This window comes from Megascapheus bottae, chromosome 6 (assembly GCF_031878675.1).
Source record: "Megascapheus bottae isolate mThoBot1 chromosome 6, mThoBot2.hap1, whole genome shotgun sequence".
NCBI classification, from domain to species: domain Eukaryota; kingdom Metazoa; phylum Chordata; class Mammalia; order Rodentia; family Geomyidae; genus Megascapheus; species Megascapheus bottae.
In genome coordinates this window covers 6,148,230-6,175,464 of record NC_143514.1, presented here as the reverse complement: position 1 = coordinate 6,175,464, position 27,235 = coordinate 6,148,230, and the positions used below count along the sequence as shown (strand labels likewise).

The window sequence follows — 27,235 nt, the reverse complement described above, 5'->3', positions numbered from 1 at the left end:
CTCTTAAGCCCTCCTAATCTTTCTGGAAACTACAAGCTCCCCTTGATTTCTATTTGAAAGGAGGTCTGCCCTAAACCCTAACCCACAAGGCTATACCTTGTTGGTCCAGGATGAACCAAATAGTTTAAAAACCTAAACAAAAGAGCTAAACCTATATTAAAAAAAAAGTCTGAAAAGAGAAGCTTTTTAATACTGGATTTGTCAAGGACTTCATGGACTGTCATCAGAAGCAAGGCGTCAAATGAATAAACAGCTATGTTGGTGGCTCAGCCCTATAATCCTAGCTATTCAAGGAGGCTGTGAGCTGAGGATCACCATTCAATGCCAGCCAGAGGCAGAAAAGTCTGTGAGAGTCTTCTGTTTAATTAACCAGCAAAAATCCAAAAGTGAAGCTGAATGCCACTGGCTCACTCAGGGGGCTGAGATCTGAGGATTGAAGTGCAATGCCAGCCCAGGCACGAAAGTCCCTGAGACTGTTATCTCCAATTAACCACCAGAAAACCAGGAGTGGCGCTTTAGCTCTATGTGGTAGAGCGCCAGGCTTGAGCTGAGGAACTCAGGAACAGCGCCCAGGTCCAGAGTTCAAGCCCCACGAAGACAAACAAACAAACAACAACAATAACAACAAACCCAAAGTCAGAAATAAAGGAGTGGCTCAAGGGGTAGAGCCCTAGCCTGGAGCAAGAAAGCTTAGGGACAACACCAAGGTTCTGAGTTCAAGACCCAGTACTGACAATAAGTAAGCAAACATACATTTAGCTTCATCAAATTTAAGAACGTTTACGCATCAAAATATACTATCATTTACGCATCAAAATATACTGGCATTTCCATATCAAAATATACTATAACCAATGCTAAAAGAAAACGTACTAAGTGGGAGAAAATACAAAGAGGATTCTGGAATGTCCTCAAATGCGCGAAAACCAGTTCAATACCATGAGAGATGAGGGAAATCCAGGACTAAACCACAATGAGATGCTATTGGTACCCACTGAGGTAGCCAGGCTTAGAGGCCTCCCGATCGGTTGCTTGGAGCTCGGCTAGGTGAGACTGGGGGCTTCTGGAGGTTGAGCTGCTCGGCGCTCCATCTCGGGCTGGCAGGGGAGGTGAGAACCCAGCAGGCACGTGCTGAAGGGCAGGCGGCGGCGGGGACCCATGAGGCGGGGACCTGCGGGCAGGTGAGGTACACCCCGGGGTGCCATCTGCGGGGTGGGCAGCGCGCAGACCAGGTGAGGTGAGCACCCCACTAACGGCTCCAGGCCGCGCTGCGCCTCAGCCAAGAAGACCATGAGGCCTCCTCTAGGCCGGCCGCCTCACCGCGGCCCGCGCGCCGCCGCCCAGCTGTGTGGGGCTTCTTCCGCCGCAGTCCCACGGGGGGCTCCGCGTGGGTGTTGGGGTGCAGGTGCGGTCTCACCCTGGGGCCCCGCCAGGCGGGAGGGCAGCCCAGCGGCCATAGGCAGGCGGCCCGCCTCGTGCGCGCGGCCATCTTTATTTTAGCCTTCCTGCTCCTTCTCGGCCAACGTGGGGGCGAGGAGGCTCCGCGCATGCGCTGTTTGTGCCCGGGCCCCCGGATAGACTCTTAGAAGTTATCCACCCCAGGTTGTCTTGAATTTTTAGTGAATGAATTTTAGTGAATGAACTTTTTAGTCTTAAAGGTTTTCTAGCAAATGAGCCCTGTGCCCGTGGCTCACGCCTGTAATCCTAGCTCCTCAGGAGGAGGAGATTTGAGCCTGGCGGCAAAGTATGAGACTCTAATCTATAATAAACTACTCAGCAAAAGCCAGAGGTGGTGCTGTGGCTCAAGTGGTAGAATGCTAGCCTTGAATACAAAGAGGATCAGAGACAGAACACCCAGGCCATGAGTTCAAGGACCAGGACTAGCAAAAAGAAAAAAAGATTTCTAGCAAATGACTATATATATATATATATATATATATATATATATGTATTTATAACACGTGCCATGTTATATGTGATGTCATATATCATACGCAGTATATGTAATGTATATAGCGTGTAATACAATTATTTGCATAGCAATATTGATATATAAATTGAATTGTTAATTAATGACAATTATATAATTATAACATATATAACATTACTATATTTAATGTTATCCTATATTAGCACTTTTTTGTTATTGGAATTTGAACTCAGGGACTTGAGGTTATTGACTAGACATTCTATCACTTGGGTCATGCTTCCAACCAGATTTTTTGTAGATTATTTGGAGATGGAGTCTCCCAGCCATTTCTGCTCTGGCTGGCTTAGAACTCTGATGTTCCAGGACTCAGCCTCCTGACGTAGCTAGGATTATGGGCTTCGAACACTCTGGGCATAAAATTAAAAACAATTAAGTGGGTTTTTCTTTTTTCATTGTCGTGGAGCTTGAACTCTGTGCCTGGGCGCAGTTCCTGAGCTGTTCTTTAGCTGAAGGCTAACACTCTACCACTTTGAGCCACAGTACCAGTTCTAGTTTTCTGGTGGTTAATTTTAGGTAAGAGTCTCACAGGCTTTCCTGACTGGGCTGTCTTTGAATGGCAGTCCTCAAATCTCAGCTTCCTGAGTAGCTAGGATTACAGGTTTGACCCACGGGCACCTGGCAGAAAAATTAAGTGTATTTTTGTGTGTGTGTGTGTGGGTCATGGGGATTAACTCTAAGCCTGGGCGCTGCCCCTGAGCTATTGCCCTATCACTGGAACCACAGCCCCACTTCTCCTTTTCTAGTAATTAAGTGGAGGTAAAAGTCTCACGATCTTTAGTTCCCTGGCTGGCATTGAACCTCAATTCTCAGATCTCAGCTTCCTGGGTAGCTAAGATTATGGGCGTGAGACCCCCCCACCCTGTTAAGTGTATTTTAGAGTGAAAACTTAAGGAATAAGTCATATGTCTGAGTATTTTATAAAACAAATAAGGGCTATAGAGAATATGAAAAACGTTGAATGATTAACAGTTAAAGAAATTGTGGGTTTTCTCTACAGCCAGAAAATTCGGTAATCACAAAGTTGGATAGACTCTTTTTGTGTGTGGGGGTGCCAGTCCTGTGCTTGAGCTTGGGCTTTCTTAAGGCTAGAGCTCTACCACTTGAGCCACAGCACCATTTCTGGCTTTTTTCTATGTATGTGGTACCAAGGAATCGAACCAGGGTCTTTGTGCATGCTAGGCAAGCACTCTACCACTAGGCTAAATTCCCAGCGGGTAGACTCTTAAAATATAAAATAAAGATACTTGGGGTGACATTATCTATTGTGTTTTGCTATGTAATTAGACCACATGCTTAAACATCTTTGTAAATAACCTAAAATGGAAACACATATGAATCTAACTCTTAATTCAAAATTTAGTGTGTGTATATATATATATATATATGTATATATATATTTTTTGGCCAATCCTGGGGCTTGAACTCAGTGCCTGGTCACTGTCTTTGGGCTTTCTCAAGGTTAGAGCTCTACCATAGCACCACTTCCAGTTTTCTAGTGGTTAATTGGAGATAAGAGTCTCAGTGCCTGGGCTGGCTTTAAACTGCGATCCCCAGATCTCAGCCTCCTGAATAGCTTTACAGATAATCCTGAGTAAGTGTGAGCCACGGCTCTAATTTTGGGACTTCATTGCTTGAACATATACTTACCACTTGCTTTACACATATTTTTGATTTTGTATTTTTAGGATGATGACCAGATGTTCTATGATTTGCCTGAGCCAATCTTCATTAACTCCCATGGCCCCTGTTGAATATACTCTTACTTTCAAAAGCATTTCAGCCTGATAAATTATGTAGTCACATCATTTATTAATAATTTTTTCAAACATATTTTCAATCTCAACTAGATTTTTTTTAGTTTAAAGTTTGTTTTATTCTTTTTATATCTCAGCACAAGTCCCAGGACTGGCAAAAAAACAAAAACACTATTCTGCTCATACAATTAGAAATACAAACAAAGCCCTTAGTTGTTAATTATCTAAGGGGGTTATCAGGTCTATGTATTTACATCATTCTATCCATCAATTATCTACATACGCAAAAACAACACAGTAAGAACCATGAGATATTCTTCAGGCTCAGTATGTAAGAAGAGAGAAAAAAATCAAAATATTTTAAGAATCTATAGATATTTCTAGCAAAAGGTAAGATTTGAACTCGCTTTTGAATGAATATAAAGTCTAGTTCTTAGAAAAGCACCTGATATGTGGTATTCACTAAATAATTGTATAATGGATTAATGAATGAATAATATAGTAGAACTTTTATAGGAGCACTGTGGCTAAGGCAGGGCACAGATAAAAGCAGAGTAAAGGAAATAGCCTTGAATGAAAATGAGAGAGCATAAAATGTATGATCTATTCTCTATTGTGTTCGTCATCTTTTGATAATTGTGATAAAATACCTGGGTATACAATTGATAAAGAGGAAAAGTTTTATTGGCTTACAGTTTGGGGTGTCAGTTTGTCCATGGTCTGTTGGCCTGTTGCTTTTGGGCCTGTGATGAGGCAGTACATCATGGTGGGATCATATGGTACAGGAAACCCTCACCTCAAGACAGCTTGCAGACAAAGAGACAGGAAGGAATGGTGGTCTTAATGTCCCCTTTAATGACTGGAACTTCTTCCTGCTAGGTCCCATCTCTTAAAGATTCTACCATTTTCAGTAACGCCATAGGCTGGGACCAGTCCTTTAACAACATAGGCCTGTAAGGGACAATTATCCAAACTATAGCAGGTAAACAATAAGCAGTTACATTTGGCATGCACTTAAAATGTTAGAATAATTAAAACTGTCATTAAGATCATCAGGGAGGGAAGTTAATCAGATAACATACTGTAGATTTTCAGTTGGGTAAATAGGGCCATAGCTAGGGGCTGTGAGAGGCAACAAAGTAAAAGACCAAGTCTCTTATGTCAAAGAGCTTAACAGCCTAAATGAAGATGGAAAGAAAATGAAATGAATACACTAAAAATTACTGAATAAATGAAAATATGCTAAAATAAACACTAAATATATTATAAATTCTATGTAAACATAGGCCAGAATGTATGATTCTTTTCTCAATTTTATTTCCTGTTGCCTAACATATTTTTGGGGGGCCAGTCCTGGGGCTTGAACTCAGAGCCTGGGTACCATTCTTGGTCACTTTGCTCAAGGTTAAGCACTCTGCCACTTGAGCCACAGAGCCACTTCTGGCTTTTACTGTGTATGTGGTAAAGAGGATTCAAACCTAGAGTTTCATGCATGTTAGGCAAGGATTCTACCACTATTCCACACTCTTGGTCCTGTTTATTTGTTCTAAAGAAGGTATAAATCCTTTCAGTGGAAAAGAAACATTACAGCAATATCAGTTATAAGATCCCAGCTGAAAGATAAAGAGGAGCCAAGAGAGTGCTAATGATTATACCAATTACTAAGACTTACAAAGAGATTGTCAGTTTCAGCTGATTCTTATACTTCAAATCATCTGTTTCTTCAACTAGTTTGTAGAGGTTCTGGATGAAGACTCTTTAAGTTGGGATATTAATTTTTAATAATATTACAGGAATAATCTAGAATATTAGTAATGTACCAGTGCACATTCATGACCCATGGTTATGAGTGAGGTGTGTCTTAGATAATGTATTATATATAATAGTTAAAATGCGAAAGTTTGAGAATTATTTGCTACTCTTTTTTTGGGGGGGGTGTTCATTTGTGGGGCTTGAACTCTGGGTCTGGGCACTGTCCCTGAGCTCTTCAGTTCAAGGCTACCGCTCTACCACTTGAGTCACAGCATCACTTCCAGTTTTCTAGTGGTTGATTGGAGGTGAGTCTCACTGACTTTAGTGCCTAGGCTGGCTTTGAACCGTGATCCTCAGATCTCAGCCTCTGAATAGCTAGGATTACAGGCATGAGCCACCAGCACCAGGCTAATTTGCTACTCTTTATGACAGAAAGTTTACAGAATGTTTAAGAGTTTGAGTAATGTTTAATGAAGTTACTGATATTATATTTTCACTAACATATATTTATATTTTATACTTTATTTAGCTTTCCTGACAATGAAAAACCAATGGATTGGTTTCTTCCTCCTGCTCCATTGATTACAGATATTCCAGATATCCAGGAATTAGAAGAAGAAATAGAAAGTCATAAACTATTAGGTAAATTACTACATTTGTTTGTGAAGCCACTCAGGCAGTTCATGTCAATATTGCAAAATCTAATGACACATTAAAATGTTAATTTCTTTATTTTAGTGAAATAAAATGGAAGAGCCTTCTTTTACTCAAAATAATTCCCTTCAGATCTTAAAATGGAGACTACTCACATTCATCTAGTACATAATGTACCATCACGCACGTTTGGCCTGTTACTCTGTGAATATTTTTTCTTCTTACTATTAAAACTCCTGTCACTGTTGTTTACTTTTGTCATATTTTCTATTAATGGCAAGATCAGCTGGGAACCAGGTCACTAAAGTATATTAACTAAAAATGAGAAGATGTAAAAGATTGTATGTAGTTTGACATTTTTATAGAACTCAAAAGCAAGGCTTAGGCTGGAGATGTAGCTCATTAGTAGAGTATGTGAGTAGAGTAGAGCATTTGAGATCAGTCCTCAGGCCTTGCAGAAAAAACAAAATATGTGTCCCAACAGCATGTATTGAATTATGTAATATACATTTTCTTTTCTCTTATTACATTTCTTGTTTTATATAAAAATATACTCTTGGGGCTAGTGGTGGAATGGCTTAGTGGTAGAATGCTTGTGTAGCACACATTAGGCCCTGGGTTTGATTCCTTGGTAACACATTAAAAAATAAATAAATAAATGATATGGGGCTGGGAGTTTTGCCTAGTGGTAGAGTGCTTGCCTAGCATGCACAAAGACTTAGGTTCTGTTCCTAGGTATCACATACATAGAAAAAAGCTGGAAGTGGCTCAAGTGGTAGAACTCTAGCCTTGAGAAAGCCCAAGAATATTGCTCAGGCCCTGAGTTCAAGCCCAGGACTGGCAAAGAAATGTACACTTGAATATAGCAAATAATACATAGCATATATACTAGATAGATAGATAGAGGAATTTAAGTAGTAATAAAACATGTGAATCACTTTTAGAATTAATAAAGAGTAAACAAAACAGACTTCTAGATTGCCAATAGGCCTCCTAGAGATTCTTGAAAATCTCTGTAAAGAAAGCTTTAACATTCTGTCACTTTAAAATTCTGTCATATTTCTTTATCTGGATATTAGGATCAAGATTACAAAATTAGCCAGGTTCTGGCTGCTCATGCCCGTAATCCTCGGTACTTAGGAGGCTGAAATCTGAGGATGGCGGTTCAAAGCCAACCTCGGCAGGAAAGTCTATGAGACTCTTATCTCCAGTTAACCACCAAAAATTCAGAAGTGAAACTGTGGTTGAAGTGGTAGAGCACTTGCTTTGGGCAACAAAGACCAGGAACAGTGCCATGCCCAAGGACTGGCATATATTCTCCCTCTCCCTCCCTCCCCCTCTCTCTCTCTCTCTCTCTCTCTCTCTCTCTCTCTCTTATACACACACACACACAAATATACAAACATACACACAAACTAAACAAAGGCTGGGGTTGTTTTTCAGGTGGCAAAGCATCTTCCTAGGGAGTTAATTCCCAGTATTGTCAATGAAAATTATATGAAGTATTGAATCTGCATAATTGCTTATAAACTATCATTTGTAAATGCTAAACTAAATAGAAAAATTATAGTTATTTTCAGGTCATGAATTAAACCTGTTTTAATGTTAGATACTCTATAAATTGTAAATTTGATTTTAATAATTCTGACTTAAGGCTGAGTACTGGTGCTTCTTCCCTATACTCCTACTACTCAGGAGGCTGAGATCTGGAGGATTGTGGTTCAGTGCCAGCTAGAGCGGAGAAATCTGAGGGATTCTACCTCCAGTTAACCAGCAAAAAGCTGTGTTGGAGGTGAGCTCAGGGGACAAAGTATGAGCTGGGAGCAAGAAGCAGAATAAACTCTAGGCTCTCAGTTCAATCCCTGGATACAAGGAAAAATAAACAGAAACAGATCCTTCATTTTCTTTTTTGTGGGGTCATGGGGCTTGAACTCTGGGCCTGGGTGCTGTCCTGAGCTCTTCAGATCAAGGCTACTGCCCTACTCCTGGGCCTGGGCATTGTGCCTGAGCTCTTCAGCTCAAGGCTACCACCGTAGTACCCCCCTTGAGCTACAACCCCACTTTCCCTTTTCTAGAGATTAATTGGAGATAAGATCTCTCAGTCTTTAGTACCCAGGCTGGCTTTGAACTTTGATCCTCAGATCTCAGCCTCTTGAGTAGCTAGAATTATACCTACTGCACCTGGCCAAACCCTTCATTTTTGAGATTTCTTCAACAGCCTGTATATAGTATTATAAGCTTGTACTAAAATTTATTTTCAATTTTCATATTTACCTAGTAAACTCTTCAGAAAAATTTTAGCAATTTTTCCATTATTGTCTTGAAAATGTGCTTTCATAAAAACCATTAATAATAATTAACTTTTTTTCTAGGTCAAGAAAACAGACCACAAAGGTTAACATCAAATTTAAAGATTACTAATGACTATGCAAATTATATTTCACCAAGACAAAACATGCAGTTTTCCTTTAATAAATATGAACAAGATAATCTAAATTTAGGAGGAATGGGTAACAGCACCTTTCCACAAATTGCTGGCAAACTGACCTATGGTTCATCTCAGAAATATAAAAGTGATATGGGCATTGAAATTGCACCATTTGAAAAAAATGTTCTTGGTGAAATGGAATCAGTCAGTATTGCAGAAGATAAAGGAGAAGGCACATCAGCATTTCGAAAAAGGTAAATAAGTGAACTAAAAAATCTTCAATTAATAAAATAATATGTATGCATACATTCAAAGTATTAAATATAATAGACTGTAAATGAGCAAACAGTACCAGTGGAGGCAGTTATATGCTAGCTATTGTTAAGGCTGGATGTTTATCTTTTAGTGGGCAGACACAAATAGTAAATAAAAATAAATAGTTAAATACCTTACATGCTAGTGATCCCAGAAGCAGTGTCTTAGCGCCCTATTAGCCCTGTACCTACTGGATAAACAACTGATACTCCATAGTGTACTGCATTGCTAAGCTATAGCCACTTTCTTCAGCTTAGAATTTCAGTTTATTATAACTTTATCAAGATGTAATCCCACTGTAGGGTATACATAAAAACATTTTTTAAGGTAACAGACCATTCTGTCATTTTATCAATGTGGGTAAATCTGGAAGACATTAGGAAAACTAAGCCAGGCACATACAGACAAATAACTTAGGATCTCATTCATATGAATAATCAAAACTGTTGATGTAGAAAATAGAATTGTGGCTCTAGGAGATTGAAAGTAGGAGTGAAAGGTGAAGCACAAATGTTAGTCAATAAATATGAAGTTTCAGTTAGATAGGAATAAGTTCTGGTGTTCTGTTGCTCATGAGAACTATCGTTAAAAATAATAGTAAGCCAGGAGCAGTGACTCAAGCCTGTAATCCTAGCTACTCAGGAGGCTGAGCTCTGAGGATTGTGGTTCAAAGTCAGCCCTGGCACTAAAGACTGGGTGACTCTTATCTCCAATTAATCACTAGAAAACAGGAAGTAGGGCTGTGGCTCAAGGAGTAGGGCAGTAGCCTTAAGCTAAAGAGCTCAGGGACAACAACCAGGCCCAGGGGCAGGGTGGTAGCCTTGAGCTGAATTGCTCAGGGACAGCATCCAGACCAAGAGTTCAAGCACCTTGACACACACACACACACATACAAAAAAAAAAAAATAATAGAAGACATGCTGTGATAGTAGTGTGTTTTATTTTGCAGATTATTTAAAATATGTGAAAATGTGCATGAAAGTACTTGTGCCAGTGACAGTACATACTTGCACTCTGACATTAGCTCAAAGAAATTTGTCCAAAGAGAAATGAACAAGGGAAAATCATGGAACTATGGAAATAATAGCCATAAGCCTAAGTGTTCTGCAGCAGATGATGCTTTTTCTGCTTCTGAAATTGGAGAAGAGATGTTGAAATTATCATCTTTTTCCATTGCATCCCAACCTCATGATAATCAAGGTAATTCCTTTCAATTTTTATAAAAAAAACCACAATCTGCATTTCTTAGCATAGAGAATACAAAATATAGTAAATTTAAGCACATAATCTATGTGTAATTTCTGCATTTCTTTATTGTGTTATTTTTATATATATATATATTTGCTAGTCCTGGGCTTGAGCTCAGAGTCTGAGCACTGTCCTTGGGATTTCTCAAGGCTAGATATCTACCACTTGAGCCTCAGCGCCACTTCTGGCTTTTTTTTTCTATGTATTTAGTACTGAGGAATTGAACCCGGGTCTTAGTGCATGCTAGGCAAGCACTCTACCACTAGGCTAAACTCCTGGCCCTGTGTTCTAATATTTTTAACCATGTTATCAACTGTATCTGTGTATCAACTGTGTATCATTGATAAAAAGTTATACAAGTTTTATTATCAAAAAGGTTTTAAAAATCCATGTGAGTTTTTATATGTACAATTTTTTAAGGTATGACCAAAAATGGCTTAAGTTCTTTGAAGGCTGTTGCAGAAATCCGTATCCTTTAAATTATTTTATAATATATGGTTTATGCTTATGAAATAATATTTTTAAAATACTTTCGCTTCATTGTGTTCCTGTTTTTATATTGATTGACAACTAAAAAGGGAAAACAAGTCTTTTGAGTAAATGTAAAAGATACTGGTGCATGATAGTGCTACTTCAAGTGGCCTGCAGCCCAACTGCCAGTTTGTGAAGTGTTTGTTACTTGTTTGTTTTCCTTTCTTAGCCCTCCCATAACCCAAGTGCTGGACTAACATATATGTACCACCAGGTGTGGTCTTGTTTCTGTTAGTTTGTTTTAAGTTTAACTGTGGTTTTGTTGTTGTTGTTGCTGTTATTGTTTTCCTGAAACAGAATCTGACTACATTAGCCAGGCTGGTCTTAATCCATGAGTTTAAGTAGTCCTCTTTTTACAATTTCCCAGGTAGCTGGGATTACAAACTCATGCCACTGTGCCCTTGAGATTTTGTTTTGTTTTGTTTGTAAGCCAATTACAGTGTCCTCATCTCAGGGCTTTGAGCTCTCACTTGGCTTTTTTACTCACTGCTGGCACTTGAATAACAATTCCACTTGAGGTGTTGCTGGTTAATTTACAATGCGGTCTCACAGACTTTTTTTTTTTTGCCCAGGCTGGTTTTGAACTATAATCCTCAAGTCTCAGCATGTTGAGTAGCTAGGATTATAGGCATGAACTACCAGTTCCTAGTTGTAACACTGTGTTTTCTTTTTCCTTAGTCTAGAGGCTTGACCTCAGGGCCTGAGCACTGTCCTTGGGCTAGAGCTCTGCTCTTGAGGACAGCATCACTTCTGGCTTTTTTTCTATGTAGGTGATACTGAGGAATCGAACCCATGTCTTTGTGCATGCTAGGCAAGCACTATACCACTAGGCCAAACTCCCAGCCCCATGCCCTTGTTCTAATAAAGTGGTAATCTATAAAAAGAATATATAAGACTTACCTCATTAAAACTGTGCTCTAGTTATGTATAATTAGTGACTCAAAGTTGGGAAATGCTCTAGAATCCAAAAATTTATGATCTAGTTGCAAAAGCAGAAAGTAAGTTTGTTACTGGGCAGTCAAGCTGTGGACATCTAGGCACCAGTAGTTTAATCCTAGGTACTATGCAGTAATTTAAGATAATGAAGTATGGTCAAAAGATATATGGAAAAACTTATTTGACCAGTCATGAAAAGTTATAAGGAATGCATATAACTGAATATAGTTAAAACAGAAGGAGGGGATATAATAAAGAGTGTCTTACTTATAAGTAGTAATTTCTAATATAGCCATCAATCTTTAGTTCTTGATATCTCAGGCTGCTAAACTTGTATTACTCTGGTGATGTACATAGATTGGAAATGGGAAACAGATTCAATAGTTAGAGAATGTCTAGGTATATGATGGGAGATTCTTCTTGCCTGGTGCTGGAACTCTTTCATAACATCGTACTACCTTTTCAAGCATTTTAAAGATTTTGAGGTTATATAAGAATAGCTAAAGTGGTTCTGTTCTTTAAATGTCTTTGTTAGTTAAGATTGCTTCCTACACTGATGACTATTGATAATTCTGGCCAAAAATTTAATATGTTGTCAAACTTACTGATGTGCTGTAATTTTTTTTGTGGGTCACGGGGCTTGAACTCTGGGCCTGGGCACTACTGTCCCTGAGCCCTTCAGCTCAAGGCTATGGCCCTACCCCTTGAGCTGAGACCCCACTTCTGGTTTTCTAGTGGGTAATTGGAGATCAGAGTTTCATAGTCTTTAGTGCCCAGGCTGGCTTTGATCTATGATCCTTGGATCTCAACCTCCTGAGTAGCTAGGATTACAGGCATGAGCCACTGTGCCCAGCAAGACAGAGTTTGATTGGCTGATTCTTCCAGAGTGTTATTTTTAGTTCTGTAGAGATTTTCTTCTAGCAGTGATATTGATGAGAATGTACTCTATGAAAGGTAAAAATTGATTTCAATTGTGAAGAGTGGTGATAAATTATTTCATAAATGATTGAAGTTTATAATGATCTGGGAAAATGATTCTGTATCTGCTTTGAATAAAAGACTCAATTTTTGAATATAAACAATATGGGACTATCTAATGAGAGAAAAACTAGCACAGTAGTCCATTTCTAGGCTTGTTATAAATAGTTTATAGGAAAAGAGAAAAAAATAAGAATCCTTCAAAGCCTGATGAAGTAATAAACTTAAAATTTGTTTTGTTTTGCCACAAGTATTCTGACATGCTGTACAACTAAAAATAAAGATTTATAAATCAATGGCTTCATTTAGTAAATGTAAACCAATATCAACTGAGTACTTAGATGTTTGAAATATGTTGTTATTTCCCTCCCCTCCTCCCTTCTCTCTTTGCCCTTATTGTTAATCTCATGTTGTTACTGTGTCTGATTTGTTACCTGGTACATTGTATACAGTTTATTTGAAATAGGGAAGGGATGGGGGAACAAGATGATTGGGTGAGAGTGGAGAAGGGGACAGATCTGAAATATTTTAACAGTATATCAGTTTCCTATTCTGTCTAACACCTTAGGAAATAAAGGAAATCATCCCAGACTACTCACATTCAAAATTCTAAAAAGAACTTAGAAGGTTTCTTTGGAGAAACAAGAGATCATATAAATGTTATTTAAAGTTAAATATGGTGGTGGAGGAAATAGAAATACAGTGAGGCATAGATAGCTATTAGAACTATGCTTCTTTTTATATTTCCAGATTACTGCTTTATGCTATTCCCCTTGGGCAGGCTATTTGATTTAATGTTCTAGATTTAACATTGAAAACCTCATCATTAAATACTGGCAGGCTCAGTGTCCATTTAACAGAATTTTAAGGTTGAAAATAAGATTTATTAATTTTTATTGTAAAGGTGATATACAGAGGGGTTACAGTTATATAGGTTAGTTAATAAGTACATTTCTTTTTGAACAGTGTCACTTCTTCCCTTGTTTTCTTCCAGTTTTTTTCCCTCCCAATACTCCAAAGTAATATTTTTTCTATTTTTTTATTTTTAAAATTTTGCCTGTCCTGGGGCTTGAACTCAGGGGCCTGAGCACTGTCCTTGGGCTTTCTCAAGGCTAGAGCTCTACCACTTGAGCCTTAGCACCACTTCCAGCTTTTTTCTATGTATGTGGTACTGAGGAATTGAACCTGGGTCTTCGTGCCACTAGGCAAAACTCCCAGTCCCCAAAATAATATTTTTTATTCTGAAATATTTGCTCCTTAATTTGTTCTAAGCAGCAAAATTTAGAAGTATTTTCAAAGGATTCCCTTACTTCAATTATATACAGTCCAAAGCCTTTGATGATGTAAGTATCTTGAAATTATTTAATCTTCTCTTAAGTTGTGTGCTCTCTAAAGAGAGAGCTAGTTACTGTCATACCCATTTTATGAGTTAAGGAAATGTTAAATGAAACATAATTTTTATAGGTGGATTAGTTTGTGTTTATTAGATGTATAAGAACTTCTCTGGACTACCTCTTAAGAAGTTCTCTGAAATAGAAAGAAACTTATGCTACATTTAGCACATTACTTTGATTAGTAAAACAACATGGTATAATTGTTTTGTGATTGGAAAGATTGCAGTTTTAGTAATTGTAGAGATAAAATGAATAATTATTCATTTGTCTTCTTAAAACATTCTAACAATTTAAAATACATGTGAAGAAAGGGGGTGTGGGGAGGGAAATGGGGACAAAAACATGAAAAAGTGTATCAATGTGTGAGTACTACCTGAGTGAGTACTAACTGTAACCCCTCTGTATGTTACCCCAACAATAAAAATTTAAAAATACATGTGAAAAATTCTTTATCTTATACAGTCAAATAAATTCTATTTTTTAGCTTCTTTACACAGACAGAAATTTTGTGATTTGTGCCCCAACTGGTTCTGGAAAAACTGTAGTATTTGAATTAGCTATCACAAGATTGCTAATGGAAACATCATTACCATGGCTACACATTAAAATTGTGTACAGTAAGTATATAAGAATAATGATTCATTATGATAACAAAACATTGGAGCAGATAGGAGAAAGTACATTAAATTCAGGCCATAGGCATTTCTATTTGATTTCCTTTACATTTTTAAGGAAATTTTTTATAATTATATTTATTTGTGATGCTGGAGATTGAACTCAAGAGTCTTGCACATGCTAGACCCTATACCACTGAGCTATACTCAAGCCTTTAATCAAGTCTTCCCTTTATATTTATTTATTTATTTATTTATTTTTGGTCAATTATGAGGCTTGAACTCTGGGCCTGGGCACTGTCTCTGAGCTCTTTTTTTTTTTTTTTTTTTTTTTTTTTTGCCAGTCCTGTGCTTGAGCTCAGGGCCTGAGCACTGTCCTTGGACTTTCTCAAGGCTAGAGCTCTACCACTTGAGCCTCAGCACCACTTCCAGCTTTTTTCTATGTATGTGGTACCGAGGAATCAAACCCGGGTCTTCACGCATGCTAGGCAAGCACTTTAACCACTAGGCCAAACTCCTGGCCTGTCTCTGAGCTCTTTAACTCAAAGCTATCGCTCTACTACTGGACCAAAGGACCATTTCTGGTTTTCTGGTGGTTAACTGAAGATAAGAATCTCATGGGAAAAAAAAAAAAGAATCTCATGGACTTTTCCTGCCCAAGCTGGCTTTGAACCACAATCCTCAGATCTCAGTCTCCTGAGTAGCTAGGATTGCAGACATGAGCCACCGGCAACTAGCTAATTCTTCCCTTTGTATAGTGGTACTAGGCAAGACTATCTACAATCAATACAATTTTGATAGATACAAAGGGGCTTAACAAATGAAAATAATTTGCTTAATCTCTCTCTATAATTAGTTATGCTTACCTGAGCAGCCACTTTATTTCTATTTTTAGGCTTTTTTCATTTGATAATTAAATTTAAATCCTTAAATATACCAATACCTATCTAGTAATGTTTTAACTTACCAGTACTAGCCTTAGATTAATATTTTTACCCTAACTTTTATTAACTAAAGTTTGTGACAATAATTTTCGAATTGCATTCACATCCAAAATAATTATATTTTTACAGTGGCACCAATAAAAGCCCTATGTAGTCAACGTTTTGATGACTGGAAAGAAAAATTTGGACCACTAGGATTGAATTGTAAAGAACTCACTGGAGATACAGTAATGGATGATTTATTTGAGATTCAGCATGCCAATATTATTATGACAACTCCAGTAAGCATTATTTATACTATTTCATTTAACAGGTTTAATAGAAAATATTGACTTCACGCCTGTAATCCTAGCTGCTCAGGAGGCCGAGATCTGAGGATTGAGGTTCAAAGCTATCCTGGGCATGAAATTCACCACCAGAAAACCAGAAGAGGTGCTATGACTCAAAGTGGTAGAGTGCTAGCCTTGAGCAAAAGAGCTCGGGGACAGCACCCAGGTCCTGAGTTCAAGCCCCATAACTAACAAAGAAAATATTTACTTCGTCACATCAAAATAAAAAAATGAAAATACAAATGAAATGTATAAGTATTTGTATTGTAAAGAGATTAACATAAAAATAATGATATTTAGGTGCCAAAAGAATGCCAACAAATAAATAGGTAGAATACAAATAACAAATATGAAAAATAGACAAAGAATATTCTATTTGTTGTTTTAATTTGTAATCATATTACTACTTAGATTATTTTGATCAACAAAAATACATTCTACTAGGACACTGTGGTCTATCAAGGGAAGGCCTTGATAGAATTTAACTGTCATCACAACAGAAACAAAGTCAATCCAAGAATATTATAGGGGATTATCTACAAGCCTTTATGCCAGCAAATTGGAGAATCTGGGAGAAATGGTACCAGTCTTAGATAACATAAATATGCACAAATTGAATCAAGTAGGTTTAAACCATTTAAATAGACCCATAACAAGTAATGAAATTGAAATGGAAATAAAATACCTCCTATCCAAGAAAAACCCAGGATCCAATGATTTAAAGCCAAATTCAATGTAGAGAACTCACACAAATACCTCTCAAACTCTTCAATGAGGTAGAAATGGAAAGAACTATGGAACTGATACTCTGAAGCCAGAACTCATCCCCAAACCAGACAGGGACCTAGCAAAAAAAAGAAATATGTGGGTCCATCTTTTTGATGAACATTGGTGCAAAAGTTCTTACGATACTGGCCAACTGAATTTAACAACTAACTCAGATATCACATATTATGATCAAAGAGGATTCATCCCTGGAATGCAAAATAAATCAACATATGTAAGTCAGTTCAATATAACACACCAATAGAAGCAAACACAAGAACTATATGATACACATGCAGAAAAAGGGTTTTGACAATATCCAACACCCATTTATGATAAAAGTGCTGCAGAAGCTAGTGATGCATAGAATATTCTTCATTATATAATAGTCTATATAAAAAATCTACATGCAGCATTATACTTAATGGTAAAAATCTAAAGCCATTTCCTCTAAAAGATGAGGCATACTATATAGTATTAGAATTTCTATCAAGAGCAATAAAGCAAGAGGAAAATACAAAGGAGATCCAAATATAGAAAGAAGAAGTAAAACTACCCTTTTTTGCAGATGACATGGTACTATATTTAAAAAACACTATAGAGGGAACTTCAGAAGATAGCGCTGTGACAATAGGGACCCAGCCTAGCTCTCTCCCACAAAAAGAGAGAATCGGGGAATCCCATGAGCCAACTATCTTTAAGAAACCTACAACTACAAATTCCAAGAAGCAATGGAGAAGTACACAAACCGGAAAAGAAATCCACATAAAGCTTATATCCAAGGTTCCCATAGAATCCAAAACATGAGGGCGCCTCCCCCACCCCCTTGCCGCCAGCTCTAAGCCAGGCCTGGGAAGCCCCAAACTCCAGAAGCGCCAGCAAGTGGCAGAATCCAGACATAGGAACCCACACAGACAGGGCACGGACAGCACAGATGGCAGAGACCAGAGGAGAGGTGAATGACCCTCCAACACCACGGAGCAGATCAGAGCCAAACGCTGAGGAGTAAGTGCAGAGCTGGTGGCGAGCTACAGAACTTAACCCAGACCCCTCTATCCCACCCAAGAAAGACTGGCAAGTGCAGTGGACAAGGAATTCAGAATCCTGTTCCTTTCCCCAGAAGCCCCCTCCCCCAGGCCATTGACTGGAGACTGACAGGCGGACAGGCGCTAAGACCCAGCACCCCACACCAAGGGAGTGGAGGTATCCCTGCTCCTACCTGCCCAACAGCCTCTTCTCCCAGGCCACTGAAACTGGAGACTAAGGGGCGCTGAGACCCTGCCTTCTAACAGCATGTGGAAGTCTGTTAGCCAGCACCTGACTGACCCAAACCTGAGCCCTGAGTGGGGCGCCCCCCTGCTGGGAGTCTCCAGCAAGACAGCACCAAGGGGCTCCGTATGGAATCACAGAAAGACTCTGCCAAAGGTGCTGAAACACAGCAGGGAACTGAAGGGCAGACCAGCAGGGGCCAAGCTCTACCTCTGACAGCCAGAAAGGTAAGGCTCTGCCCTCAGAGCCCGTGTCCTCGGCTGGGCCCTGCCCCTGGGAACGGGGTGGAAACCAGTCAGGCTAGTGTAGCTAAGAGCACTAAAAAACCCCCAAATCCCAGGCCTTCAGCTGGGATCTGCCGCCGGGAACAGGGCAGGAAAACTAGCCATCCGCCGGGTTAGCTGAAACCGAAGTGCACAACTCCATCCTATGGCCCACTGTGGGGCCAGTTGTTGGGCTGAGAGCTAGCTGTGTAGCAGTACACAGCCTCTGGGAACAGGCCGAACACCTGCAAAAGCTGCAAACTCTGACCTAGTCAGCAGCGAAACCAATTTGGCAGAGAACCACAGGTATACACAGATTCCCAGAACCACTAGTCCCAAACCAAGTAAAGACCACCACCTACCGACTACAGAGCAAACCTACAACAGTCCTCCATGCCTTGGAAAGCACAAAGACAAATTACGATGTATATAAATAATCAAAGTCCCACACAAAGCCCAAAAGGAAACAAGAGTGAAGGGACAATAGATGTCACCATCTGAAGAAATGACACCTGAAGAGACACGAAATATGACTCTATTCAAGGAGATGATTTTGGGTATGACTAATGAAATTAAAGCAGAATTCCAAAAACAAAAGCAGGAAATTACCAAGAAGCTCTTCGAATTCAAAAGAAAAATGGAAGAAAAGATTACTATCCTCTCAGCAGACATGATCAGCTCAGTGTCCACAATTCAAGCAAAAATGGAGCCATTAAGCAGCAAATTGACTGAGATGGAGAACCGAACATCAGGAATAGAAGATAAAACACAAGATCTGGAACACAGAATCGTCAGCCTGGAAAGATCAGTCAGAATTCACCAGCAAGAACTCCAGGACCTGGCAGATGCAGCTAAGAAACCTAATCTTCATATAACAGGGATCGGTGAAGGGGCAGAGTTCCTTCATAAAGGAATGCAACCCTTATTCACCAAATCATAGCAGAGAACTTCCCCAACCTCAAAAGAGAAAATACTCACATTATTGAAGGTTTCAGGACTCCAAATAGGCTAGATCCTAGAAGGAACTCGTCTAGATACATCATAGTAAAAACACTAGACCCGAATACCAAGGAGCTGATCTTAAATGCTGCAAAAACAAAGAGCTGTACTACAATGGGAAAAAAAAATAGAATAATTGCAGACCTCTCCACCCAAACCCTAAATGCAAGAAAAGCCTGGAAAAACATCATTTATACCCTGAAGACCAACAACAGCCAACCCAGACTGATTTATCTAGCAAAACTAGCTTTTACATTTGAGGGTGAAACAAGAATATTTCATTCCAAAGAGAAGCTATATGAATACATGCACACCAAACCAGCATTACAAAAAATATTAAATAATCAAGAACAAATTGCAGAACAGCTAGAACCCCCATCAAGAAGCAATTACCTATAAATCACTAACCACAAAAGGGAAAAAAAAGAAACTCAGAAGTAAAATTAAATAATGACAAAGGACACTGATCACTTTTCCATAATTTCCCCAAATGTGAACGGCTGAACAATCCAATCAAAAGACACAGAGCAGCAGACAGGATTAAGAAACACCACCCATCCATATGTTGCCTCCAAGAGTCCCACCTCACTGCCAAAGACAGAAACAAGCTCCAGGTGAAAGGATGAAAACGAATTTTCCACTCCAATGCACCCTGCAAACATAAAAGCAGGAGTTGCAATCTTGATCTCCAACAAAATTAATTTCTCAGTAAAATCAATACATAAAGCTAAAGGTAGCCACAACATATTAGTAAAGGGCACAATACATATGCACAATATTACAGTTATAAACATTTACTCCTCCAAAACAGGAGCACCCAAATTCATCAAGCAAACTCTTAGAATTACAGAACAAGATAGACCCAAACACAATCATAGTGGGAGACTTCAACATGCTAGTCTCACCAAATGACAGGTCAACTCAACAAAAATTAAGCAAAGACACCATCGACATAAAGGACACAATAGCCCAGAGGTGGGCTTAACAGATATACACAGAGTCTTCCATCTAACGGCGAAACCTTATATATTTTTCTCAGGAGCACATGGAGCACACTCCAAAATAGATCATACAGAAAACTTAAGCAAATCCAAAGGGACTGATATAATCCCATGCATTCTATCTGATCACAGTGGAATCAGACTAGTTCTGGAACAATGCAGTAAAAGGCAAAAAAACATTCAAACACTTGGAAACTGAACAACACACTTCTGAATAACTCCTGGGTGACAGATCAGATCAAAGAAGAAATTCAAAACTTTCTTGAATGTAATGACAATCAAGAGACTTCACAAAGGAACTTACAGGACACAGCAAAGGCAGTTCTAAGAGACAAATTTATCACACTAGGAGCCCATATTAAAAAGACAGAAGAAGAGCATGTAAATAACATGTAATATGTAAGAAGAAGAGCATGTAAATAACATGTAATACATATCTATGATATAAAAACCCTTAGCCTAATTTTGATTATGTTCTAGAAATTAAGAGCCTGTGATTTTATATAGAGATTCCCTTCTTGAATACCTGTTAAACACATCATTTGAAATATGATGTAAAAATCAATATTAATAAGTTCTTTAATAAAAAAATAAAAACAAAATAAACACTATAGACACCCTGCCCTAATCACTAGAGCTGATCCTAAACTTTGGCAAAGTAGCAGGGTATAAAATCAACCTACAAGAATCGGTTGCTTTTCTGTATGCCCACAGTGAAAAGGTCCATACTGAACAGCTTCATTTGTAATAGACTTAAAAGAATACATACAAATTAACTTACCATCTTTACAGAAACAATAAAAATGCATGAGAAAATAAAAAAATACATTCTAGGGCCGGGAGTTTGGCCTAGTGGTGGAGTGCTTGCCTAGCATGTGTGAAGACCCGGGTTCGATTCCTAGGTACCACATACATAGAAAAAAAAAAAGCTGGAAGTGGTGCTGAGGCTCAAGTGGTAGAGCTCTGGCCTTGAGAATGTCCAAGGACAGTGCTCAGGCCCTGAGCTCAAGCCCAGGACTGGCAAAAAAAAAATATATATATATATATTGATCTGGATGGGGAGTTTGGCCTAGTGGTAGAGTGCTTGCCTAGCATGCATGAAGACCCGGGTTCGATTCCTTGATACCACATACATAGAAAAAAAAAGCCAGAAGTGGTGCTGAGGCTCAAGTGGTAGAGCTCTGGCCTTGAGAAAGTCCAAGGACAGTGCTTAGCCCCTGAGCTCAAGCCCAGGACTGGCAAAAAAAAAAAAAATACATTCTACATTGTTGTCCATTAAGGGAATGTCTTTATAGAATTAAAAAATATGCAGTTAGATTAACTTTAAAATTTTGATTAAACTTTGGAAATAGAACGGACCTCCTTTTTTTAAAACAAACAAAGTACTTGAAATCACTGTTGAAAGCTTTAAATGTTTTAACTATTAAATCAGTTTCAGAATATTTTCCTGGTGTCCACCACAACATTGCCCACCATTTGTCCATTTGTAATATGTACTGTTTAATTTTTATTGATGACTTTTAAAACATATTTTTTGATTTATATAAGTTGTACCAAGAGAACTTCATTGTGACATTTTTATACATATGTACACTAAACTTTGATCAAAATTGCCTACTCCATCTCTCTTCTTCCCTCCTTTTGTCCCCTTATTTAAGCAATTTTAATGTTTTATTGTTCTATTTTCATCCATGTATATCAAACCCTTTGATTATATTTACTCTTTTCACACTTTTCTCTCCCTGCCACTAGCACCCAACATAGCCTATTTTCCTTTCCTGTTATTTGTGTCATTTAAGCACATATTAATTATACAAAGGAGTTTCAACATGGTAATTTACATATGAATATATTACAGTTAGTCATATTAACCTTTCTATGCTTTCTCTTTCCTTGTCCCTCACTCCACCCTCATCACATTAAACTACTTGCACTTTTTTTTCTGTAGGAAAAATGGGATAGCATGACTAGGAAATGGAGAGACAACTCTTTGGTCCAACTGGTTCGACTGTTTCTCATTGACGAGGTATTGAGCATATTATTTGCTTTGAGAGATTGCATAAAATGATTAAATAGGATTAAAGGAAACAGTACATTTTCAATCAAACAATATGTTTTAACTCCTTAATGTGGAAATTACTGCAGAAAAATGTTAATATTATTATAGATTTTAATTAATTGAATTGATTTTGAGTTATAGCTAATTATTTTTTATTGATTTCTTAGGTACATGTTGTAAAAGATGAGAATCGTGGTCCAACTCTTGAAGTTGTAGTTAGCAGAATGAAAACTGTAAAGTCTATATCTCAGCCTTTGCAAAATACCAGCACTATTATTCCAATGAGATTTGTGGCTGTATCTGCAACAATTCCAAATGCTGAGGATGTAAGTTAGAATTTTAGTCTTATCAGGTTTGTTATGACTTATGAGATGTTTAATCATTTTGATTTTTAATTCTTTTTTATCATTTTCAGGTATAGTTTTGCAAAGTAGCAAAAATGTTATGAGTTTGATTTCTGTGGCATCATCATAGAATTTTTATTTTGCTTTTGACTCTTATTAAGGAAAATAAACTAAAACAATAATGCTTAATTGGAAGTTTATCACAGAAAAAAGTGGGTATGGTCTTGAAAAACTGTTTTGTAGCACTTACCAATATACCAACACATTGGACTATTAAAAAATAACTACTTCATAAAATACTTAAATTCTAAAGTGATTAATAATTATGGTATTTTTACCTACAGAAATAATTCTTTGATAAACTTAATGGAATTTTTTTTTCCATTCCTGAGGCTTGACCTCAGGGCCTGGGCACTGTCCTTGGGCTTTCTCAAAGCTAGCACGCTACCACTTGAGCCACAGCATCACTTCCAGATTTTTCTGTGTATGTGGTACTGAGGAATCAAACCCAAGGCTTCATGCATGCTAGGCAAGTACATTAGGCCACATTCACAGCCCCAATAGAAAAAAATTTATTGCTTCTATTTCTCTTTTCTTAAGATTGCGGAATGGCTTTCAGATGGTGAAAGACCTGCTGTATGTCTAAAAATGGATGAGAGCCATAGACCTGTGAAACTTCGGAAAGTGGTCCTGGGTTTTCCCTGCAGTAGTAACCAAACAGAATTTAAGTTTGATTTAACTCTAAACTACAAAATTTCCAGTATCATAAGAGCATACTCGGATCAGAAACCCACACTTGTGGTATGAATGTTTGGTTGCTTATTTTTTAGTATGATGCTCAGTTTTGAAATGATTAATACATTGATTATTAATTAACTTTTAGTTTTGTGCAACAAGGAAAGGTGTGCAACAGGCTGCATCTGTTCTTGTGAAAGATACAAAATTTATTATCACTATGGAGCAGAAACAAAGGTACGTATTTTCCCCCGTGGAAAACAAGAATCTTAAGGGATTATCTCAATGAGATGGAAAAAATGGGTTTATCCAGATGGGCAGGCAGGCAGGTAGGTAGGCTGGTAGGCAGATAGGCAGACAGATAGATGATATCAAGTTATTTGATATCTCTCTTTCCCATTTGTGATAGTAATTTATTTTATTTTATTGTCAAGGTAATGTATAGGTGGGATATAGTTACATTTGTCAGGTAGTGGGTGCACTACTTCTGGACCATTGATACCCCTTCTCATTGTTTTGTCCACATTTCCCTCCCCCCACCACCTCCCAAACATCTTGTTTTTCCCCCTTCTCTTCCCTATTTCAAATAAACGAATAAATGTATATACAACATACTAGGTAACAAATTCAGATACAATAACTACATGAGATTAACCTTTAGAGGAATAAAGGAGAAAAATAACCCAGTACACTAAGAACAACAATCACAAAGATAAACCTCTTGTTTCCATGTCCATTTCATTCCATGTTCATTTCATTTAGTCTCATTCTATGTGACCTTATGTGCATAGATTTTGAGCTATTGTGATCATCTGCTAAGAGAGTCCTAGATGAGTACTAATTATTACAAATGAGGGAAACCATTGAGCCTATGTTCCTTTGAGTCTGGATTCATTTAATATGATTTTGCGGGGTGGGTCATGGAGCTTGCATTCGGCCTGGGCACTATCCCTGAGCTCTTCAGCTTAAGGCAACTGCCCTACCCCTGAGCCAAGCCTCACTCCCCATTTTCTAGAGGTTAATTGGAGATAAGAGTCTCAGATCCTTTTGTTCCAGGGCTGACTTTGACCTTGATCCTCAGATCTCAGCCTCCTGAGTATCTAGGATTATAGGCACAAGCCATTACACCCAACTTAATATAATTTTTTGAAAGTCTTTTTATTTCCTTACAAATGGGATGATGTCATTCTTTCTGATAGCAGCATAGAATTCCATTGTGTACAAATACCACATCTGCTTGATCCATTAATCTACTGAGGGACATCTGGGTTGGTTCCATATCAGAGTCATGGTAAATAATGCTGCAATGAACATCATCGCACTAGTAAGTTTAATATCCGATTGTTTCTGGACATGACAGAGTAGGAGAGACACTGAAACTCCTAGGCACAGGCATAAGAATCCCACCACCAGTGTAATAGTGATCCCTCCTGACCACAGCCCACCAGCATCTGTTGTTATTGGATTTCTTGATAATGGCCATTGTAACTGGAGTGAGTCGTATCTCAAAGTTGTTTTGATTTGCATTTCTATTATGGCCAGAGATGTCGAGCATTTCTTCATGTGTCTATAGGCAATTTTTGTTTCTTCTTCAGAGAAGACTCTCTTTAACTCTTTGGCCAACTTTTAATGGGATGGTTATTTCTTTGAGAATTTGTTTTGGAGAAATTCAATTTTTTGATCTGTAGGTATATTTTAGATATTGGGCCTTTGTCTGTTGTATGGAATAAACACAGCCTTTTCAACTGTTGGTGCTGGGGAAACAGGGCAGCCACATGCAGAAAACTAAAAATTTATCCTAGCCTGTTGCTATGCACAAACATTAACTCAAAATGGATCAAAGACCTCAATATCAGACCTGAAATCCTGAAACTGCTGCATGACAGAGTAGGAGAGACACTGAAACTCCTAGGCACAGGCAAAAGAATCCCAGGGTTACAGCAGATTGGAGAGAGACTCGACAAATATGATTATCTAAAATCCTCATTATCCATGGTCATAAAGAAAATGCAAGTAAAAACAACCCTAAGATACCACCTTTCCCCAATTAGAATGGCCAATATTCTGAACTCAGACAATGACAAATGCTGACAGGGATGTGGAGAAAGAGGGACACTACTGTACTGCTAGTGGGAATGTAAACTAGTACAACCACTCTGGAAGGCAGTATGGAGGTTTCTTTAAAAACTAAAAATAGGCCTTCCCTGCAACCCAGCCATACCACTCCTGGGCATCTATCCTGAACATCATAACCCAGGATATGATAAGGACACCTGCGCAACCATGTTCATCTTTGCACTGTTCACAATAGCCAAGTGATGGAAACAACCCAGATGTCCCACTACAGATGAATGGATACAAAAAATGTGGTACATATATAAATGGAATTCTGCGTAACCACCAGACAAGGCCACCAGACAAGATAAAATAATAGCATTCACTGGTAAGTGGATGAAACTAGAGTGAATCATGTTGAGTGAGATAAGTCAAGACCAAAGGAAGAAAAGGCGCATGGTCTCCTATGTGGATATTAGATCCAAATAGTACAAGAGTGATGACTAAATACTCTGTACTCAATGTCACTGACCTGATCTTGGAGATATAAATATAACTATATAGACATAAAAATGTATGATGGGCTATACACTCTATAGACATAATGTTATATAGATTGATATGTATCTGTGACATATAAACTCTCAGCTTAATTTTAATTTTGTTCTTACATTTATGTGGCAATAATTGCATATAGAGATCCCGTTCTTGAATATTTATTTGTTAAACTTGACATTTAAAATATGATGTAAAAAAATCAATGTTAATAAAATCTTTAAAAAACAAAAACAACAACAAAAAAACACTGCAGCTCTTCCAAAGAGGTTACCATCATGGTTATAAACAAGTTGCTTAATCTCAAGGGAAGAAAATGATATAAGTTCTCTGTATTTTCTATTCACATCTATAAACCTAAAATTTTTCCTTAGAAAGCATATTAATTTTAAACAAACAGAAAAAGGAAATGAGAAAGAAAAAACAAGGATAATAAAATGCTTCCACATCTTAACAGTTTTTCACTGGGAAAATTTAACCAGTATTAAAAATTTAAGGGGACAAAATACCTAAGATACATTGTTTAGCATCATTTTTGTCATTTTTGTAATCTTGGTATACATATAGGGCCACCTCAAACCTAACAAAAATGAAAACTTTAAGAGTAGATCCCTTGCACATCTATGTTTATAATGCCCCTAGGTTATTCTACTGTCAACTTGATACCAAACCAGCAGGATTAGAAGTATGGTTTGAATCTTATTATGTGCTAAAGCATAACATGAATTCTCTGAATTCATTTCCTCAAATGTAAAATGAGAGGGTTAAACTTGACAGAAGAATGAGCCAAAATTATAGGACCACTTTTACCTCAGAAGTTCTTTCTCATCTACAAGAATTTAAGATAGTACTAAAACAAGTTCTAGATTGGAGTACAGCTGTTTGGTAGAATGCTTGACTAGAGGCGTTGGATATGATCCATCACTGCCAAAACAAATACCACAGGAATTTTTTCTTCATATGAATAAACAAGAGTAGGGTGTGTGGACTAGTGGTAGAGTTTTGCCTAGATCCCAAAAGCCCTGGGTTTGATTTCTTGGTAACACATACATGCTAAAAGCCGGAAGTGGTGCTGTAGCTCCAGGGGTAGAGTGCCAGCCTTGAAAAATTCCAAAATCCATGCCCAGGAACTTAGTTCAAGCCTGGGGACTGGCAAAAAATAAATAAAAAAATAAACATTTAGTCTTTCTCAACTTCTTGGCAGTGTATTCAAAAAGATTACCCAAAAGAGTATAAATAAGAATCTGAGGGCCCGGAGTTTGGCCTAGTGGTTAAAGTGTTTGCCTAGCATGCACGAAGACCCGGGTTCGATTCCTTGGTACC

The 27,235-nt window shown here is 38.1% G+C and overlaps 1 protein-coding gene across 1 annotated transcript in view; it reads left to right on the top strand.

Annotated features, from left to right (window-relative positions):
* Positions 1-1,148: 1,148 nt before the first annotated feature.
* Positions 1,149-27,235, top strand: part of Hfm1 (helicase for meiosis 1) — an 81,133-nt gene continuing 55,046 nt past the window's right edge. The window contains exons 1-12 of the mRNA XM_090334176.1: positions 1,149-1,181; positions 6,026-6,138; positions 8,523-8,832; positions 9,843-10,093; positions 10,562-10,609; positions 13,859-13,929; positions 14,465-14,597; positions 15,668-15,819; positions 22,113-22,190; positions 22,391-22,549; positions 23,168-23,368; positions 23,451-23,539. Of these exons, the coding sequence (XP_090190302.1) occupies positions 1,159-1,181; positions 6,026-6,138; positions 8,523-8,832; positions 9,843-10,093; positions 10,562-10,609; positions 13,859-13,929; positions 14,465-14,597; positions 15,668-15,819; positions 22,113-22,190; positions 22,391-22,549; positions 23,168-23,368; positions 23,451-23,539 (1,628 nt within the window). The 5' untranslated portion in view covers positions 1,149-1,158. The remainder of the gene's footprint in view (positions 1,182-6,025; positions 6,139-8,522; positions 8,833-9,842; positions 10,094-10,561; positions 10,610-13,858; positions 13,930-14,464; positions 14,598-15,667; positions 15,820-22,112; positions 22,191-22,390; positions 22,550-23,167; positions 23,369-23,450; positions 23,540-27,235) is intronic.